At 32.5% G+C, this 22,763-nt stretch overlaps 2 protein-coding genes across 2 annotated transcripts; both read right to left on the bottom strand.

Annotated features, from left to right (window-relative positions):
- Nucleotides 1-12,577: 12,577 nt before the first annotated feature.
- LOC106390849 (probable NADH dehydrogenase [ubiquinone] 1 alpha subcomplex subunit 5, mitochondrial) lies at nt 12,578-14,641 on the bottom strand. Its single transcript, XM_013831384.3, has 2 exons — nt 14,234-14,641; nt 12,578-12,981 (listed from the first exon to the last, which is right to left on the bottom strand). The coding sequence occupies exons 1-2, from the start codon at nt 14,544-14,546 to the stop codon at nt 12,782-12,784; spliced, it is 513 nt and encodes a 170-aa protein (XP_013686838.1). The 5' UTR covers nt 14,547-14,641; the 3' UTR covers nt 12,578-12,781.
- A 3,024-nt stretch (nt 14,642-17,665) lies between these two features.
- Nucleotides 17,666-18,676, bottom strand: LOC106394408 (heavy metal-associated isoprenylated plant protein 13). The gene is made up of 3 exons (XM_013834981.3): nt 18,426-18,676; nt 18,206-18,281; nt 17,666-18,110 (listed from the first exon to the last, which is right to left on the bottom strand). The coding sequence occupies exons 1-3, from the start codon at nt 18,435-18,437 to the stop codon at nt 17,803-17,805; spliced, it is 396 nt and encodes a 131-aa protein (XP_013690435.1). The 5' UTR covers nt 18,438-18,676; the 3' UTR covers nt 17,666-17,802.
- Between the last annotated feature and the right edge of the window lie 4,087 nt (nt 18,677-22,763).

A 22,763-nucleotide genomic window follows, 5' to 3' on the forward strand; every position in this document is an offset into this window, starting at 1 on the left:
GACTAAAGGATTGAAACCCATAATCTTGCTTGATCTCATTTAATAAAATGATGATTGATCCTTATTCAAATTCTAAAGGGCCTTAATACCATATATATATAATCAATCCAATTTGAATTATAATTAAAAGGATTACTGGATGCAATGATCAATTGATCATTCTCATACTAAGACTGCTTAAGCAAATAGATTATATGATTTGGGGGAAAGCTTTATTGAAATCATATACATTGATTTATTTTATTGCTTACATAGAATTCTGAGTGCTTGAATTACTCGTTAAACATTCAGATGTCGAGATTTGAACCCTCAGATTACTCTGCCTTAAATCTCTCTGGAGATAATTACCTAGAATGGGTAAAGAATACTCTTGTTGCCCTGAGATCCAGAGGACTCGGACAATGCATCAATGAGTACAATGATATCATTGACAGTGAAAGGCATAGAGCTATAACGATTATTCGTTATCATCTCACTAAGGAATTAAGAGACTTGTATCTCCATGTTGAGGATTCTTGTGACATTTGGTTACAGTTAAGGAAAAGGTTCAAACCGGTATCGTGGCAAAAGGCCAACCATGAATGGAAAATCCTCATATTCCAGAATTTTGAATCCGTGGACAAATATAATTCTGCTCTAATGGATATTGCTTATAGTCTTGAACTTTGTGGTGAAAGGATAACACATTATTCTTTATAATATAAGACCTACTCCACATTCCATCCAAAGGATGTGCTGTTGCTACACACGGCTAAGAAGTTCACCACTTATAATGACCTTTTTCATATCTTTTGGCTTCTGAACAAAGAAAGCAGAAAATCAAAGATACCATCAACAGATTTGACAAGATTCAGAAAAGATACATTGAGTTAAAGAATAATGAGATGAGGCCTCCTATAGCTGATGAAGCTGAAGTTGAACGTCATATGGCAACACATGCATTGTGAAGGCCATATTATATAATTGTATTTTGACATTCTCATTTTAATGTTTCCTGAGTTTATGTTTCATGAATTGCTTTGATACTTTGCTTTATACGCGACTTCATTAATAAAATGAATTACTTTGAGTTCATCATTATCTTATTCAAACTGTTGTTTGATAAGAAACTATATATATATGCCTTTATTGTGCCAAGATAAATATGATTGAGGATTAATACCCCAACTCACTTTTCCAAAGAGTTCAAAGAAGCCTTTGACAAATGGCACGACATGCTCTGCCATCCAGTCTGCCATCCAGGCTCAGTTATAAGATACTCTTGAACTCAACTGGACATTCCTTGAAAGAAAGGAAAAGAAGCTCGACCAAGGCTTTGCCTAAATGGCATTATATTCACCCTATAAGGTCTATTGAATTAAGAAGAAAAATGGTTTCCAACAATTGACAAAAAAGAATAAGAGTACCTAAATTAAAATCGCCTAAGTGGTCGAGACTACATTCTCTATTGATCTAGTGATCAATATGATATTAGGCAAATAGCCAGGGCAATCATGTTTGATTAACCCACGAAATTTATCACTTAGATGGCATTACCATACTTAGCCATTCGGATTATGATTCAAATATTTAAAAGGGCACAAATGTTATCCCATAAGATCTCACGTGTGTGCAATATATCTATGCACAAGGGAATTTATTGTCCCAAGCACCACGAATTTGAGTATGTTCATGAGGGGGAGTGAGGACAAATCCCATGATACATGACCATATTAAAATCTGTGAAACATGGTCCACAACCATATTACATATTGGTTGAATTTGATATAAAGACCATTACCTATAAGGTTCAAATTCTAAAAGTTCATATGCTTGTGGACACTATGAGTTATAAAAGAATGAACCTGCATCAGACCATAGTAATTATATCAGGCCATATAAGTGATCATAGATATTCCCACCTCAGACTGATACGGGTCATGAGTCCAGACATATATCATCTTAAGATATTATGAAAGAATCCACCACAAATATAAGTGCCATCTAAGATCATGTGAACTTAGAATCTTATAAAGAAGATTGGAAATATATGTTGGATATATATTATGAATATACTTTATCCATAAGTTTAAAAGAAACCTTGAGCCAAAATGAGTGATCTAATTATAGACCAAGGAACAAGGATTACATAAGGTTTATGAATCCGAATATCCAACAATGAAAGGAGAAAAGTAATAAGATGGTATAAAGAATGATAAAGAATGGTATCTACCATCTGGTATCAACCATCAATGTCTTGGCAAAGATCCTCGGACTAAAAAATAATTTATAGACGTCCATATGCTACAATGATAGCAAAATAAAATGCCAGGCACATTGACCCGAGAGAAAGAATGACTATGTCATCCCAGCTTAGCACCACACGGTTTTGATGTCTTAAAGACACAAACAAGTTGCTACAAAGTCTATATAAGATAGACCAAATAAATGTTCCAAATAAAGTTCCATAAATTCTAAGTAACCTCGGAAAGAAAGAAAGGTGCATGAGATAAAATCCGAGTTTTATTAAAGGAAACCATTCCAGACATTGAGATATAAGGCTGGCCAGCTGAACAACTAGGTACCATACCATATAGCTTGGGACACCAAGTTATAAGGTTATTAAGGTCCTAGATAATGAAATCTCAAATTAATTTATACCATGTCTGGAACTAAAAGGAACTATATATATATATATATATATATATATATATATATATATATATATATATATATATATAAGTGTGTTGACACATACATTCATAGAAAATGCGCAAGTATGTAGCACATGAATACAAAGATATGTATCGAGGATCATAAACCCACACAAGAGTACTCAAAATGAATAATGAAAGAAACGTGGGGTTTAAAGTGACATATAAAAGGCGTATTGTATTGGCCATGAATATGTAAACGCCATATGATGCCCAGTGAATATATAAATCGTGAAAGAAGGATAAATCGTGAGACAGACCGGGAAAGGTCTATATAATCCAATGTGGTGGATACTACTACATATTTCACTACATAAGATGTCTGGAAGAAATTCAAAAGATGTAGTATGCTATATATGACTCACTGGATGATGATGATAATATTATTAGTACCAAAAGGTTTACCAAACGGTATTGAGCTCAGAATCAAAAGATGAGAAAAAAAGTTCTCTTGAACATCATTTTCCTAAAGTTGTTCATGAACTGAATTAAATTACTACATGTAAGCAAGTGAAGAGTTCTATAAGAACAATTCAAATCAGTCCATAGAGGAATTTTAAATTCCTTGTGTTTTATACTAACCAGCCTAAGTTAGGTTAAATGGTTATTCATTAAACCTTAGAAAAGGTTAGAGACCATCACCACAAATTAACCAAATTTTGGTAATACTTATGGTTGGTCGAATTCTCAGCATGAACCAACCAAGCTGTGGTATGAATGAATAAGCTATCATAAAGATAAGCTATAAGATCGAAGTTCATCTTTGAACAAAAGGTATAGGACCACATTATGCGTCCATATGCGACCCAACGGGTCCGACCATCATATATGAAGATAATGCAGCTTGCATTGCTCAACTTAAAGACGGGTATATCAAAGGTGACCGAACAAAACATATTCTACCCAAGTTCTTCTTTACCCATGAGTTGCAGAAAGCTGAAGAGGTCAACGTCCTTCAGATCCGGTCTATTGAAAATTCAGCCGACCTCTTCACCAAATCATTGCCCTCTTGCACATTCAGGAAGTTCACGCAACAAGATTGGCACGCGTAGACTCAAGGACCTTCAGTGATGTCCAAATCAGGGGGAGTAATGTGTGTTGTACTCTTTTTCCTTTCTCTGGTTTTCCTTTTTACCACATTGGGTTTTGGGTTTTCCGAGAGAGGTTTTAATGAGGCAACATTAGCATGTTACAAACCCTATATGGTTATGGCATCCAAGGGGGAGTGTTATGAATCATGAAGTGGATGGTCCATAACCTAGACCATACAAGTTCAAGACTAGAGTCCATTGGGGGTTTACATCCAGCCACATGGAAGACCCATTCAACTTTAGTATTTATGAGTTTGACCATGTCATTATGTAGAGTATCTTTGTAATCAATTCTCCCTTTGACTCCACCTTGTAAGAACCACTATATATAGTGGTGTAAGCAATAAGAAATAGACAACACATTCTCATAAATCTTCTCTCAAATCTTAACAGTTCCTATTATAAGCTTCAGATTTTGAGGGGCAATTAGGCCAGCACGATGAATGTTTTAATTAGGTTCATCAGTTTATTATGTTTCCCTGTGTGAATTACTCGTTCCGTTTCAAAAAGATACATATTTTAAATTTTTCACATATATTAAAAAAATACATTAAAATTTGATTGTGAATGCATTGTTTTTTTGTGAATAACAATTTTTTATAATTTTTAGCAAATATAAATTCAATAAATACCATTAATTTTTTTGAAATTTGCAATTTTTTATTAAATAATACATTGGAAGAATAAAAAATATATTTTTTTGAAATAATATTTTTTCTTATAATATAGATCTTTCTGAAACGGAAGAAAAGTGTATTTCAACTTTGAGTACAGTCAACTTATTTGTTAATTATGTGGAATTCATTCCTTTGTTGACTAGAATAGTATATTTGGGTTGATTACATGCGCTAACAAACGACCTAAACGAGTGACTATGTGACATATACTACATATTTTTAAGTTATTGTTTAAGTATATTAGAAAATCATGCAAGTTAGAGTTTGTGATCCCACCACAACAACCGACCGAAGTTCGAACACAAACTTTAAAAAGTCCAAAAAATAATAATTTTCTTTCTTCAAACGTAACAAGGGAGTATAAAATAGTTATCCAATTAATGGATGTAAAACCAGAAGAAACACATGAGACGACAAGAATTGACTAGCTTTGACAATGTGTGTCTTAGCTTTCATGTTATTAACCCATTGTTTGTTCAATAAACATTTTTACTAAGATACATCAAGCTAATTAGCCATTTGCAACAAAATTCAGTGGGGTTTTAGGTTGCTGGTTAGGGTTTTACTTTTCTTGAATATTGGCATACAAATATACATCTATATTATTAAAAGAAAAGTATCCATTTGAAAATGTTCTTACTTTATTAATTAAACTTCCTATTTTTTTTGTTTGTCTTTTTCAGTTGCATTTATGAAATATCCTAAAACGAATAAAACTGTCTAATTTATTACTTGTCTTTTCAGTTACATTAATGAAATATGCTTAAATGAATTTAAACTTCCTATTTTATTGTCTGTCTTTTTCAGTTACCTTAATGAAATATCTTTAAATAAATTTGGACATAATGTCATTTAATCAACAAAAAAACTCATGAGTTATCCTTACATGCATAATTTTAATAATGGAGATTTTTAAAAACGTGCATCATTAAAATGTTACCTAAAACATGCAGCACTAATATATAACATGCATCAATAAAACTAGAATTTGACTCACACAATTGTACGTATATTATTTTCAGTTGATAAAATTTAAAAATAATTATTAATTCAAAAAATATTTAAGAATGACTATGTTTTTAAAAATTATATGGTATTATTTGCTCATAACTCATTTGTCATTTGATAAATTGTTAGAAAGAAAATTTTAACATAATATAACTCAGTTGTCATTTGCTAAATTTATAGTTTTTATTTATATTTTTTATTATTTAATTATAATATTTTTTTTTATATTTGAAAGATAAATGAATTTTCTTTAAAACAATATTTTTGTAAATGTATTTTTTTTTAAAAATAATCAATTAAAATTGTTATTATCATTGAATATCATTATTTTTGACATAATTTGAGTTTTCGTTTACAACAAAACTTATCATATTTTATGATAATTTTAATTTAAAATGTAATTTTCATATTTTTCAAAAAAAATCTAAATTTTTTTTTAAATATTTTGTTATAATTGTTAAAAAAATATTGAGTTGCATTTCAAATAAAAAGGTAAAAATATTAAAAATATCTATATTATTAAAAGAGAAGTACCCATTTGAAAATGTTGTTACTTCATTAATTAAACTCCCTATTTTTTTACTTGTCTTTTTCAGTTGCATTTATGAAATGTCTTAAAATGAATAAAACTGCCTAATTTATTACTTGTCTTTTCAGTTACATTAATAGAATATGCTTAAATGAATTTAAACTTCCTATTTTATTGTTTGTCTTTTTTCCAGTTACCTTAATGAAATATCCTTAAATAAATTTGGACATAATGTCATTTAATCAAAAAAATATTACCTAAAACATACATCATTAAAAAACGTGCATCATTAAAATGTTACCTAAAACATACAGCACTAGTATATAATATGCATCAATAAAATTAGAATTTGACTCACACAATTGTACGGATATTATTTTCAGTTGATTAAATTAAAAATATTTATTTATTCAAAAAATATTTAAGAATGGCTATGTTTTTAAAAATTATATGGTATTATTTGCTCATAACTCATTTTTCATTTGCTAAATTGTTAGAAATAAAATTTTAGCATAATATAACTCAGTTGTCATTTGCTAAATTTATGGTTTTTATTTATATTTTTTATTATTTAATTATAATATTTTTATTTTATATTTGAAAGAGAAATGAATTTTCTTTCAAACAATATTTTTGTAAATGTATTTTTTAAAAAATAATCAATTTAAATTGTTATTATCATTGAATATAATTATTTTTGACATAATTGAAGTTTTCGTTTACATCAAAACTTATCATATTTTAGGATAATTTTAATTTAAAATGTAATTTTTATATTTTTCAAACAAATTATACAAATATTTTTTAAATATTTTGTTATAATTTTTAAAAAATATTGACTTGCATTTCAAATAAAAAATTAAAGATATTAAAAATATTCTAATTAAAATATGTAAAATTTAATATAGTTTTAAGGAAATGGTCAAAAAAAAATTACACATAAAAAAAATAATGATTTTTGTTAACTGGGCGGATCATTATTTATATGATATCGCAAACGAAAGAAAAATTTATGTTTTTACAATTATCTAATTAACTATGTATACTCATTTTTTTATATTTTTTATATGATATCACACATTCGTAAATAAATAGATAGTTTAAAATGCAAAAAAAAAATTACTTAATGAATATAATATGAATGAATTTTACAAATACATCATTTAATAAAATAAATAATTAAAACACTGAAAATTTATATCCGCGCTGGCGCGCAGATCAGGATCTAGTTTCCATTAAAATAGTAAATATGTCCATTCCATAAATAGTTCTCTGCTTAAACTCACATCATATTGCCTATTGGGAATTCATTTGTTTTGGGTTTTTAACTTTTTGGGAACACATATTTAAGTTTTATTTGAGTATCTATACTATTATATGAGAAGTGAATTTGTTGATTTGTCATTTTTTCCATGATTTTAGTCAATTTGTTTATTTGTCATTTTTTCCATAATTTTAGGATATTTTTCTCATTTGTCATCTTCTCCAAGATTTTAGTTAATTTGTTTACTTGTATCTTTTCCATAATTTTAGGATACATCATTAGTTTAATTAATATTATTATTTAAATTTTTATATTGATATCTATATATTTATCATGATATTTAATATAATTAATATATATTTAACTATTCAAAAGATATATATACAATTATTTTTTAAAAATGTATATATAATATATAATTATTATGATATTTAAAACATTTAATTATTAAATAGATATTAACAATATCTAGTGATAATATCATCATTACTTTTATCTTATATTAATTTTATAATTTTAATGACTAATATTATAGCCATTGTTTCTGATTTTTATTGGATTTATTGATCAAATACAGATTATTAAAAAAATTATATATAAGTATACTAACATATCTGAATTAATCGGTTTCATTGGTTTATTCGGTTTGATTGCTTAATATATTGAACCATATTCATATACTGCACTTTCTTAAAATAACATCCATTTGGTTTATTCAGTAGTACTAAATCCAAATTATTTTCTCTATTTCGGTTTTGTTTGGTTTTAAATAGTTCGGTTTTACCAGATTCAACACTTCTAAACTATCTTTATTTTGTTAATGTTTTATATTTGTGATTTTTATCATCCTTTCTGTACCACATCATTTTTTCAGTCAAAATACAATATATGTTAATTTCAATACAAATTTCGTATTTAATTATTATTATAGAAAAGATTTTGATCTAAAATCTACATCTTATAAATAAAAATATGAAACAAAGAATATAATTTAATACATTGATTACCAATATGAATATTAAAATTTTATATTTTATAATAATTTAAATTTTTTATCTAATTGAATTATTATTATTTTTTAAAAATAAAAGTTAGAATTGAAAATTGTTAAATATATTAATCCGCACAAGGTGCGGGACATCAGCTAGTTTATAAATAAGAAATTAGATTCCATTCAGATTTTTATAGGTACAATTTGGGATCATGTAAATGTTTATGTATGGATTTTAATAATAAAACCTTCCAATTAAATTAGGTTTGAATAAAAACCCATAAATTTAAGATTTAACGGTAGTAGCGTTTTGATGGTACCGTAAAGAAAGGGCCTTTTTTTCTCAATGTAAACATATGGTCTAATCCTTTAAGTAAACTAAGGTCGGAGGTTTTTTGAGGAATTTTAATATTGAAAATTTTTCCTATTAAAACTAACAAATCTTAAAGGGTGCTACTAGGGGTGGACGTTTGGGTCTTCGGGTCGGGTTCGGGACGATTCCTTTAGGATCCGGGTCCTAAATATTTGAATTCAATAGGTACTTAGAAATTTTTGGTTCGGGGGCGGGTCGGTTCTTTTCGGATCCGTGTCGGTTCGGATCTATAATTAAAATACCCATAAAATACGCGTAATTTTTCGAGTCTATATCGGATCCGGATTAGGTTCGGGTATTTAAGATTTAAAAGAACATGACATATACAACTCCATCATATTTAGTCGATATTTGTCATATATATCTAAAATTTTGCAAAATAACTTAAATGAAACTATTAATAATTAAAATAAAAAAAATTTAAATTCTAAATTTTACTTTTAAAATCTTCATATTACTTATAAAATGTTACAAAATAATAAGAATTGTTGTTAACAAAAGATATTTCAATTAAATCATAAAATAATATATATATAATAGAACACAGAAAATCATAGTTTTGAATATACATATTTTTAAGTCGGGTACAAATCGGTTTTTATCGGGTCGGATCTATTCGGCCCGGTTCTTTTCGGATCTGGATCTATTCGGGTTGGTTCTTTTCGGTTCCGTTTTTTCAGGTAAAAAAAATTTAGACCCAAAAAGTACTGGTAAATTTTTGGTTCGGTTCCGGATCGGATATTTTTAGATCAGCTTTGGTTCGGATTTTCGGGTCCTGGTTGAAATGCTCAGGCCCGGGTACTACATAATTATTCATTCAGAAGAAAGTAACAAAATAAAATAATGTGAGCTTTTAAAAAATACCACGTGGTCTTCGAAGCACATGCTAAAAAAGCGTAAGAAGGCTCGCAGATTAATGGGTAGACTAGAGCCACGAGAGGAGCCATTAAAAAATGGAACCAGTCAAAGCTAAATGACCGAGGTGTTGGTGAAAATTACATTTTCATAACTTTTGGTGATAGTAGAAGTATAATGTTTGGACTCATTGAGTGACAGTTAGGTGGATAATAAATGTGGATTTGAACTTTTCAACAAGAGTGATGACATTCATGTATTTGGGGATGTGTGATGTGTTGAAAGTGAAACACATCATTATACAAACATCTTTACGCGTTTCATAAATTTTTGCAACTTCTCCACTTCAGTTTGGCGTTCGTTTCAAGCTGTGACCATCGTGTCCTCCTCCATTTCCACTCATGCTTTTACTCGTATTTTATTTTCCGCCTCGTTACTTTACTTTCAATTTTTCGGCATTTTATATTTTAGTTTACCAATCCTTCAAGTTACAAGGAAACTGCATCGTGTATGAACCACATTAACTTGAGAAACATGTCAATAATTCTTACGTTAATGTCAATACATTTAAAAGGTGATCTGTTTCTGACATTAAAAAGTACATATATGGTCATCTTTTTTCTTTAACGTATGTTAAATATCGTATGTATTATTTTTTCGGAATAAAAGAGGAGATAGTAAGAGATCGATGGTGTGAAATTGTTGTAGGTATAGAGACTCAAATGTGTTGCGCCTAAAAGTCTAGGCAGAGATGATAACTACTCGAATAATATTTGACTTACTTCTCTCTTTGTAACTTTTTCTTTAAATTCATCCTCAATCCTCATATTGGAAAAGGTACCAAGAAAGAACATAGTGGAGGATTGGCAATAAATATCAATTGATTGTGTTACTATAGATATTCCAAGCAACCAAGTTTGATTAGTTTATAAAAGTTCATTTTCTCATTTTTTTACCAAAACAATCCAATTGACATAGCACATATAGTTCAAGTGTTTTTTTTTTTGGTAAAAAGTTCAAGTGCATTTTGTTAGAATGTGTTAATTTGAGGTGTGCATAATTAGGGGAATCAAATATTGAGATGATTCAATTCAAGAGACAATTTTACTGTGATATTTTTTAATATGTCTCTGTTCGTCCATTATTAAAAAAAAAATTTGTAACCAAACCTTGCATTGTTCATTTGATTTAGGTCACGAGAATAAGTCGCACAAAACAGAGAACTAAAACATAGAGAATGAATAATAAATGGAATATTGGTCAAAAAACGGAATAAATTTTCGATGATGTCATGATGAAGTAAAATATATTAACAACTACAAAATTTCATTATCACACAATAATACTATCGAACTTTGCTTCGACGAAACATTTAATAGTTAATACGGTCATAGTAACCATGCAAAGAACTACAAATGTTGATGTAACTAGACTGCAGAGATGAATAACACAAGATATATATACCAATATTTGGAGAATCAACGGATCAGCTTCAAACATTATGTACAAGAATTATAATACAAGATTCACTCTAAACTACCAGAAAAAACAAATTATTAACACTTCCATTTCTCTTATGTTTTGTTCTTCTACATCTAATAATAATCATCACTATCATGACAATTAATAAAATAAATAATGAACCCTGTCTATATCATGTCGAGAACATTCCACCTTACAAGGAAGCAAGGAGCAATCGAAGCCGTAGAACCATACACGTGCAATGTTAAAGCGCCACAGAAGAGGAAGAATACGTTGCACCATAGAAGCGACACTCACCGTTTTATACTACACAGAATAAAGCGAACTTCTTTTATCTCTTTTGGTTAAATTACCTAGACTAAAAACAAAAAGAAGAAGTAGATTTGATTGTCCCCTTCTTAGATTTTCATTAGATGCTAATGTAGAGCACATGTCTCCGACCAACTTAGCTTAATGTCGTTCGTAAATCTGTTTGCCCCGCGAAAATTTCCAACTGTCTGTTTATGTATATGCACAATGAGCTAATCATCACATACTGAAATACAAATGATCTGTATTTAGACATATATGTGATCGATAATTATACTTTATTAACGAGGATGCCAATTTGAGTTGAGGTTCTTTTACATTACTCGAGGTCTCTATGCTTATCATGGGACTTTGAATGCATTGCATGTGACTGTTTGTGATAAGATAATTAATGGAGTATCTTGTTATATCTAACCATAAGCTAAACATGTTAATAAAATAACGGAATACTTCATCTAAACAAATTGATGCTGAATAATAAATCATAAAACACTAAGATGTTAGTTTTTGTAGATTAGCTATATTTGTTATAGATTATAATGTCGTTTTAATTCTTATACGTGTATAATATAAATTGATAAAACGATTCATTTCTCGGTTTGGAATTTGTAAGACGATTAAATCAACATAATCGGTCTGTTAAATTGAAAATTCTGTAAGGATATTGAATTGCACAGGAGAACAGGAAATGTTTCTCTGGACGTCTGTGGTATCAGGGTTTGTACGAAACTTGAGAGCCAAGGAAGCAGTTGCTAAATTTCATGAGATGCTAGGTTTGGGTTTGCAACCGAATAGCTTTACATACTCTGCAATCTTGATCTTGTGTTCCTCTGTCCAGTTGGTGGATAAGGGCAAGAAGATTCGTTCACAGGCAATAAAGGTCGCTTGGAGGACAGCATTGATATCGAAAATTCACTTGTAGATATGTACATGAAGTGCTAGGCATCATAAAATGTCTGTCTCTTAGACAACGTTAATCTTAGGTCAAGCGGATTACGGATTTGAGCAGAATTGTTTTGAAGTGTTGATATAGAGATTGTTGCCCCAAAAAAATGTTAAGACTAGGAGTAGAACCTAATGTTGTTACTCTATCCATGACCGACCCGAGATTTTGAGAACCATAGACGATTTAGTAATAGTTTTCAATAATTTTTTTTTTACAAATTTGAAGATTCGTTTCTACTTTCTATATTATTTTTTCATAAATTTTGGAGACTATAGGCAATGCTTGACTGGCCCCGACTCTATCTGGTGTTATCTGAGCTAATCGGGTACCATAGAGTTCAAGGTAATCGGGTACATGTCTTAAAGAAAAGTAAATGCTCTTTGCAAAGGGGATGAAACATCATACGTTCTTTGAGAAGAAAGATAAAAACATTTATGAAACGAGTGATATTGTTCTAGTTTTCAAAGATTATTAACCAGTTTATTCATAGGCTCGCTGTCTCTGAACAGTGGCCAAACAAAGCAACAAAGAACACAAACAAACAATGTAGAACTGGAAGTTACTCACTCCTTCAACTGCGAATCAGTGGAGGTAGCGGCAGCTGGGATTTTTGTTTTGGACTCTGAAATTAGACCTTCAAGGGTTCTGTAGAAATCCTCAGGAAGAGGACCAGGTCGATGCTGAGGAACGTGCTTGGGAATGGGTGCATCGTTCTCAATTACTTCACACTCGTAGTCATCTGGAACACCCCAAGGGTCCCATTCTGCAATCGCAAATCAAAAGACATTACAGCTCCACGGTGATGAAAGTGTTTGTAAAATGAGCAAACTCAGAACAAAAGGTTCCAAAATTCGATGAACCATTGAAAGTCTGTTCCGTAGCATAATACAGCACAAGAAGGTGATAAGGGCTCAAACAGTAGCTACTTCTACAAAAGCCGGTTACAGAAATAAGATGCCTGAAGCCTAACTACTTAAAGGATCATGCAATTCCTGTGTTTTAGAAGGCGCCTGGCGCCAAGGCGAGGAGGTTAGAGCCTTGTGATCAAACATTTTCAAACACCATCATTATGGTAATTGTAATTTCTTCATCATTACACAACACAGAGATAACCAAACACGCCATGCAACCCAAGAAGTCAAACAAAGTCAGCGAGATCATTAAGCTTCAACAGATTCTCCAAAAAAAAAAGGCCCAAAATAGCTCAAGCATCAAAACAAGCCAACAACAACAAGATTAACAAAGACGAAGACAGCAATAACCTCAACAAAACTGGAACGGGAAGTAACTTCACATTTAGAACATGACCAAACCTATGTGACACTGAAGCAAAACCGTTCCAAACTAAAGCAAACAACGCAGACATTCACCCATACGCCCAAGTTAGCAAACATTACAAAAAGCTCAACTTTTGCATTTATTCAGTTTCAGTTTAAAATTTCAATACCCATGAATAACTCAATACTTTCTTTTCACTAACTTGACAGCCGATAAAGAGGACACAATGAAAATCAACACAAGAATGTGATGGGAGCTCAAAAAATAGTTACTTCTACAAAAGAAGAAGAAACGAAGATGCCTTAAACCTCACTTAAAGGATCATGAAACTCGAAAAAGAGCGGCTTTCGCAAGCATATACTACCAATTTAAAACACGACCAAACCTATGTGACAGTCACTGAAGCAAAAACCGTTCCACACATAAGTAAACTACACAAACATTCACCCATACGCCTAAAGCTAGCAAACAATAACAAAAGCTTGCCTTTTGCATTCCCTTACTTCCATTTCACACATACTTCCTTTCACTTAGCCTTTATAGCCCATAAAGATGACACCTTTGCAATCCCCTGTGTTGAGATTTCTCTACCTAACATTCTACAGCTCAAAGTTTTCCCTAACAAGAAACCTAAATTAACATTCTAATCTCAAAATCTCAATCTACATCCTCAAAATCAGATAAAATAGCAAAACGAATCGCATGATAATGCAAAGAGAAGGAGAGAGCACACGCACCGATCATCTTCGCAATGAGTGTGAGCTCATCTTGCGCCTCCTCGATGAGCTCCTCGACTTGACCGCAGCCAAGACGCTTCTCGATCGCCTCCCAGTCTTCCTCTTCCTTGCACACATTGAGACGGTGGCGCGTGAACGATTCCACCGCTTTACGGTATCCTTCGTCCTCCGGCACGGCTTGGATCTCCTTTAGGGTTTTGCTGTAGAGATCGATCAGCACCGCCCTCGCGTTCGGTACGACGTCGAGCCCCACGATCCCCGTCGTCTGCTTCACTTTGGCCAATAACGGCCGTCCGATTGCACGAAGGAACATCTCAGCCGTTGGATCTCTCTCTCTCACTCTTCTCTCGCCGGCGAAATCTCAGAAGGTTTGTTTGTTGTTTACAGTGTCAACTCTCACATTTACGAAAGCGAGATCCTTCTTTAATGGGCCAAAATATGGGCCTTTATTGAACTCTATTTGTGTATTCTTATATGGGCCTTGGTTTTAAGCATTTTATTAAATGCTTGAATTCGAATAATTTGTTAGTACTCCTGATTCATATGGGCCAACTCTTACGTTGGATATTTTTCCTAAAAAAGGTATTATTCTCTATTTGTTTTCATTTTTAGTGTATGTACTGATTTGCTTGATCTCAGTTTCAGAAAAGTATGATTTTTATGAGACTGAGACAAAACATTCACTATCCAACGCCGTGCAAAGAAAGGTTTACGAAACTGACATAACTAATATTTTTTCAACAAACAAAACTGACATAACTAATACACTATACAAGTTGAAGTTTTTTTTTTTTTTTAAACCAAAACGAGTCAGCTCTGGTGTTAAAGGAGTTGCAGCTGTAACTTCTGCCACCTGGACTCGATTCGCGCTAGAATAAACTATTTACATTGTTTGGGTTCCCGGCAAAGAGGTGAAAACAGCCTCAAAATTGAAGATTTTTAGTAATTGTTGTTATTTAATGAAAGTGACACCGAGATCATGCGATGGTAACATGCTATTCTATTACCACAAATTTATAGTTTTTTTTTTTGTGGGAATTCCAGATCTTGGACCAATTCTTCTTCTATACGCAGAATCATCTCAAAATGGCGGGAGTAAATCCCGAGTTAAAATTTCAACGTTTCCCAGGCTTCACGTTCAGCTTTATTGCATAGTTGTGCTTATTATTTTATTTTTATTTTATTTTGAACTTAGTTAGAGCATAATTAACCCACAAACATCATTGGGTCTCTTAATAAATATTTTACTAATTAAATGTAATTAAGAACCTTGTTTAAGAAACACTTTGATTCATACCCTCCAATGGTAGTTTCTTATTTAGGGGTTCCTAAAAAAATATTGTTTTTTATTGCTAAAAAAAAACAAGACCAAACCATGCAAATAAGCATAGCAATGAATACCCACAATGTGTTCATCCAAGATGTTATATATGAGGCAAAAGAGATACTGCATCCAAGATGTTCAATTCCATTGGTCCATATGAGTAAACATTTGTTATTTTAATTCACTTTGCAGTTAATATAAACAAAGACGTTGTTTTATACTAAAGAAGAAAAATGCAAGAACACACTTTACCATTTCAAACTAGGATCACAAGACATGGTTGGCTCCTGTCAAATGAATCTTGGTGTGCTGCAACTTCACTAAACGAATTCCAAACCACCTAGGCTTTCATTCAGCAAAGAACCTGAACAAACGGAAGTAATACAAAGGGAAAGGTCAAAACACAGCAAAAAAAAATCATCACAGTTCACATCTATACAAGTCTCCGATCATCTTGCACTGATTCCATAGATACAGAGACCAACCTAATAAACCATTCTCAGCTTAAAAAAAACATTAGGCTACAATGACACCAATCTTTTGTCAGCCCAAACTACAAAGATCAACACTTTTTTCATGACCAGATGATCATTAGAGCAAAACTCAATCTCAGCAATCAATACATTGCTTTTAAGAAACTAAAAAAAAAAACTTTGAATAAAGACCAGAGAGGAAGACGTACAAGTGTTAGCTGAGATGGATCTTGTTGTTGATGACAGTGCTGAACCAGCAACAGAGAAAGAAGCAAGGAGAAGCCATATCAACATTCCTTTCCCTCTGTTCAGCCTCTCCATAAGCTTTCTTCTATGCTTAATCCCGAAACCCCTAATTTCATTCCAGAAGATGGCGAGTCAGTTAAAAACCCTAATTTTTAGAAACAGAGAGAAGAGAAGCAAAGACCTGACGAAATCTATGGCTGGGGAAGTGAGATTAAAAATTGAGGAGATGGGTTTTGTTTTGGGAGATGTGATTGACTCGAAAGAGTGAAGCTTTATCCAATTTCCTCCTCACGAGATTCTTCAGAGATTGATCAAAGATCGCGAGATGGTTAAAGAATCAACTAGAGCCAGAGAGTTGTCGTTTCTGTTTCGAGAGAGAAAGCAAAGAACCAAAGAAAGGTCTGAAACTCACTAAATTTTGACACCTGTCTCCTAACATACGTTTCTTCCTTCTCCTAACTAAGCGACGTATCTTCTATTTACTTCTATTTTTCATTTTTTTAAAAATCTTAAATAGGTTAAAAATCCAGTTAAGAGCTTGCCTGCTCTTATTTTTAGAGAACACGTAATGAAAAAAGTGAATAGCCAATAACCTGACATCAAATATTTCACATATTTATCAATGGGATACTATACGAATAATTTATAAAAGGAATTGTTAATATTTCTAATAGTTTTATATAATGAAAACCTAGTCTATTTTAAAGTTATTATCAAGATTCGGTAAATTAGTTTTTAATAGATTGGTGTTCAACATTTTTTGACAATTGTGTATCATCGATATATATAATATATACGATATTTATATTAGTTTTGCAAGTTGACAAAAATAAATATTAGTTTTGCAAATTTTCTCAAGAAGACTTGGATTTTCTTGCGTCACTGGGTCAAGAAACGAAATGTCATCGTAAGCCTCATTCGACATGTGGGAACCCTCAAGTCAATATGTAGACTTTTGTATTTTCCTTCAAATTGTTTTTATTTTATTTTTTTGTAACTTAAAAATTGTTTATTTACTAAAGAAGACTTTCAGTCTTGACTCTTTCTTAGTCTCTTTATTAATTTTTACGATGTAATATATAACTAACTACAATTTGTTGGCCAAAAAAAGCTAACTACATATTATGTGGAAAATCTAGGTGTTAACAAATGATTTGAAATAACGACATAACTGTGTACAAATATATGTATCGCATTTGTATCCAGTTATGAACCGATTCACTCAACTAATCCCTCCCAACATATTTCATTTACTATTAGAGTACTAGCTAAAAACAAAGTAAGTATTTAACATAAGAAAAGGTCTTAAATGAATGAAACCGCGAAAAAAGATTATTGATTACTGCATGATTAAAAGTGAAAAGTTAATAAAACGTCACTAAGCTCAACTTCATCAAACATAAGCTAACTGTTTTTATTGAATAGACTCATACGGGAAATGTAGATTACAATACCCAAAAATACACTCTTCCATCAAAATTAAGTGCAAATATAACTAATATTATCTGAAATAATTCTAGGAAAATTTACAAAATCACACAAGGCCCTGGTTCCTCCACCACAACTCTAGAATACCCGCCTGGTGGACAATAAGAACTTGCATATATAGCAGGATGGTATTGGTACTGGTTGCTCCAATAGGCAAGCGGGTTGACAATAACCTCGGGTTGTTTCGGTTTCTCCGGTTCCTTTTTCTCAGGTGGTTTAACAACTTCTACCGAAACGATATCTGCGGTACAAATCTTCCTTAGCTTCTTTACGAGTTTTGGTACATCAACTTCTCCTACCACCGTCATTTTCCCGGTTTTGTCATCCATTGCTACCGAAGTAACCCCTAAAATATATACAAAAATCATGAAAATGCTTATTTCCCCAGTTTATTAAATGTTATTATCATAGTATTGTAAATGTTGAAATTTATAAAGATACCTGAACACTTAGAAACGGTCTTCCACGCTTTCTTCCTGATCTTTTCCTCGTGAACACTCAGTTGCAACACAGATTTCTGTCATTTTAAATCCGAGATCAGTATCGCTAATTGCATACTTTTTTATTTTAAGTATGATTGATGAGTTTCTATATATAATGATTACTCAACCATCAGTTAGACTAAATATAATTAATTATTTCAAGAGATGAAAGAGTGTACCTGCGCAGTCATGGCTCAAGAAAAAACTATAGAAGAGCTTCGGAAATTTCTGATATTTTTAAGAGAGAGACAGAGAGGAGAGATGATTTGAGACGTTGAAGCTTCTTGATGACAATTGCAGTTTCAAAGATTTCCCTATTATATAGAAATTTCACAGGAATTTACGAGGAATTTCATTAATATATGACTATAAAAAGTAAACGAGTCAATATCTATTAATTTTTTATTGTTGTAGGAATTATTTGAAAATTACGAGGCCGTGACGAAATCAAACGGAAAAATCGAAGAAGTGTCCACTACTCATAAGGCCGCGTGTACGACCAAGACACTGTTAGTTTTTTGACGCTATTTGACTCTTCGGTCACGTAAGAACTTCTTAAGCAAAAGAAAAAAAAATAAAAATATATATATGTTATAAAAAGAACTGGAATTTATTTGTATCGCAGGAATTTAAATAAGGGCAAAATTTTATACCCGTAGAATATTTTAACACTGATAGAAAGAGTGTATTAGAGAGAAGAGAAGGTTGAAGTGTGTTCTTGAAATGATCGAACTTGATCGTATATATAAAGAAAAAATCTACTGTGCAAATAGTGCAGCGGGCCCCACATCATTTATAATTTCAACTTATGCGGCGCTGTGTTCTCTGACTTTCATAACACTCCCCCTTGGGGGCCGGTGACACTATCCGCCCCCGCTTAACGTCTTTGTTGCCTCGTTAAAAACCTTTCCAGGAAAACCCAATGGGAAAAACCATAGTAAGGTAAAAAGAGTACAACTACGTAAGCTCCCCCTCGAATGAACAGTCATAGATCCTTCTGATGGCGCATCCCAATGTTATGGATGTGTTTTCTGAATACCGAGGTAGGGAGTGATTTTGTGAAGAGGTCGGCTGCATTGTCGCATGATCGAACATATCTTATTTCAATCTCTTTATTCTTCTCGAGCTCTTGAGTGTATGAGAAGAACTTCGGAGGTATATGTTTGGTTCTATCGCTTTTGATATATCCTTCCTTCGTTTGAGCAACACATGCCGCGTTATCTTCATATAGAATAGTTGGCTCCGCATTTTCGTCAATCCCACTGCTTGAACAGATGTGTCGGCTTATTGATCTTAGCCATACACATTCTCTACTTGCTTCATGGAGTGCAATGATCTCAGCGTGATTTGAAGAAGTAGCAACAAGTGTCTGCTTCTGAGAACGCCAAGATATGGCGGTGCCTCCAATTGTAAAAACATATCCTGTCTGGGATCGAGCTTTGTGTGGATCTGACAAATAACCTGCATCTGCAAAACCAATCATTTGACCTTTTGAACTTTTAGGATAAAACAAGCCTAAATCAGTTGTTCCTTGAAGGTAACGAAAGACATGTTTAATTCCATTCCAATGTCTTCGTGTAGGAGACGAACTGAATCTCGCTAAAAGATTAACAGCAAAGGATATGTCAGGTCGAGTACAATTTGCAAGATACATAAGAGCTCCAATTGCACTTAAGTATGGAGTTTCAGGACCAAGTATTTCTTCATTTTCCTCAGATGGTCGAAACGGATCATTTTCAACATTAAGTGATCTAACGACCATCGGGGTGCTAAGAGGAGTTGCTTTATCCATGTTAAAGCGTTTCAATACTCGTTTGGTATATGTAGACTGGTGTACAAATATACCCTTTTGAGAATGCTCAATTTGTAATCCTAGACAATATTTTGTCTGCCCGAGATCTTTCATCTCAAATTCTCCTTTCAGATAGTTTGATGCCTTTTGGATTTCGTTTTGAGTTCCAATAATATTAAGATCATCAACGTACACCGCGATTATCACAAATCCGGATGTTGTTTTCTTTATGAAAACACAAGGGCATATAGGATCATTCGTGTATCCTTCTTTTGTTAAGTGTTCGCTGAGACGATTATACCACATTCGTCCAGATTGTTTTAACCCATATAATGATCTTTGCAATTTTATTGCACATAACTCTTTAGGTTTGGAACTTAACGTTTCTGGCATTTTAAATCCATCTGGGATTCTCATATAGATATCAGTATCTAATGATCCATATAAATATGCCGTAACGACATCCATGAGACGCATTTCTAAATTTTCATTGGCCGCTAGGCTCATCAGGAATCTAAATGTGATTGCGTCCATAACAGGAGAATAAGTTTCCTCATAATCAATTCCTGGCCTTTGAGAGAAACCTTGGGCTACGAGACGAGCTTTGTATCTTGTAATCTCGTTTTTCTCATTTCTTTTTCGGACAAACACCCATTTGTACCCAACTGGTTTTACATTTTTGGGTGTGAGCACAATAGGTCCGAATACATTTCGTTTGTTAAGCGAATCTAATTCGACTTGAATTGCATCTTTCCATTTTATCCAGTCATGTCTCTTTTGACATTCATATACAGACTTTGGTTCTGGATCTTCGTTTTCTTCATTTATTTCCTTTGCTAAAAGGTATGAGAAAACGTCATCAATATCATCCATCTCATTTCGTTTCCATATCTTTCCATTATGGATGTAATTGATAGAAATCTCATGATTTCCTTCAGATTCAAGATGCTTTATATTGTCATTCGATTCACAATTTTCTTCGTCCAAAATATTTTCTGTTATTTTGGGAGTATCATGCTTTTCACATTCCTTACGTTTTCTAGGAAGTTTATCCTTTGAACCAATAGGTCTACCGCGCTTTAAACGTGTTCCTGATTCACGTGTATCAACTGCCGTTCCACCATTTTGTGGTATTTCAATACGAGCAGGAGTATTTGCAGCGGGTATATGTGATTTAGTTACCATTTTGGTATCAGCAAATGCATCAGGTAGCTGATTTGCTATATTTTGTAAATGCATGATACGTCGAACTTCTAGTTCTGACTGTTTCGTAGGAGGATCAAGGTGTAATAACGATGGTACACTCCATTTGATCTCTTTTCCTACTTGTTTATTGTCTCCCCCTAGAGTTGGGAATTCTTTCTCATTGAAATGACAATCGGCAAATCGTGCCGTAAACACATCACCAGTTTGTGGTTCTAGGTATCTTATTATTGATGGAGAATCATAGCCAATATATATTCCCAACCGTCTTTGCGGTCCCATCTTTGTACGTTGTGGTGGTGCTATTGGAATATAAACCGCACAACCAAAGATTTTTAGATGAGAGATATTTGGTTCTTTTCCAAATGCTAACTGTAATGGGGAATATCTATGGTATGCACTTGGTCTTATCCGAATTAGTGCTTCTGCATGCAAAATAGCATGTCCCCATACAGAGGTTGGGAGTTTTGATCTCATGATCAATGGCCTTGCAATTAGTTGCAGCCGTTTAATTAATGATTCTGCCAAACCATTTTGTGTATGAACATGAGCAACAGAATGCTCTACTTCAATCCCTGATACCATACAATAATCATTAAAAGCTTGGGATGTGAATTCACCAGCGTTATCTAATCTAACTCTTTTAATTGGATAATCTGAGAACTGTGCTCTTAATTTGATTATCTGAGTTAGAAATCTCGCAAATGCCATATTTCGAGATGATAACAAACAAACATGTGACCATCTACTCGATGCATCGATTAATACCATAAAGTAGTAGAATGGTCCACACGGTGGATGTATTGGTCCACAAATATCACCTTGGATTCTTTCCAAAAACTTTGGTGATTCTTTGTCAACTTTGGTTGGTGATGGTCTTATGATTAATTTCCCAAGAGCACACGCATCACATGTCATTTTATTACTTTGGTATATATCTTGGGTTTTTATTGAATGACCATGTGAGCTTTCAATGATTTTTCGCATCATTGTAGTGCCTGGATGACCAAGGCGATCATGCCATAATGTAACATCTTCTGGATTTCTTTTGATCACAAGATGTGATTCTATAGCATCAATATAAGTGTGATGCAATCCAGAAGGAAGTTCTGGAAATTTTTCCAGTACAAGGCCTTTGCCTGATTTTTCAGAAGTTATATACAAATACTTTTTTCCATTCTCAGTTGCAGACTGAGTGTTATACCCTTGACGGTATATATCTTTGAAACTCAACAAATTTCTCTTAGAATTTGGAGAATATAAGGCATTATCTATGGAAAACTTTGTTCCATTAGGCAACATAAAGTTCGCCTTGCCAATTCCTTCGATCAGGTCTGTAGGACCTGATATTGTGTTTATAGTCATTTTTACTGACTTTAAAGTAGAGAAATATCTCTTATCCTTCAGTATAGTGTGCGTTGTGCCACTATCTGGTATGCAAACTTCTCTACCAATTTGTTTAGTTGTTGTTCCATTTGCTTTCTTATCCATTTCTGTAACACACAGTTAATATCAATAAAGA

This window comes from Brassica napus, chromosome C3 (genome assembly GCF_020379485.1).
Source record: "Brassica napus cultivar Da-Ae chromosome C3, Da-Ae, whole genome shotgun sequence".
In the NCBI taxonomy this organism is placed as follows: Eukaryota; Viridiplantae; Streptophyta; class Magnoliopsida; order Brassicales; family Brassicaceae; genus Brassica; species Brassica napus.

Bases quoted from the DNA above. Each gene is read 5' to 3' on its own strand.
- LOC106390849 (XM_013831384.3), bottom strand. From the start codon at position 14,546: ATGTTCCTTCGTGCAATCGGACGGCCGTTATTGGCCAAAGTGAAGCAG. The intron at 12,982-14,233 runs GTGCGTGTGCTC...TTGCGATTGCAG, and splicing joins ACTCATTGCGAAGATGATCG to AATGGGACCCTTGGGGTGTT.
- LOC106394408 (XM_013834981.3), bottom strand. The intron at 18,111-18,205 runs GTATCTTTATAA...TATATATTTTAG, and splicing joins GACCGTTTCTAAGTGTTCAG to GGGTTACTTCGGTAGCAATG.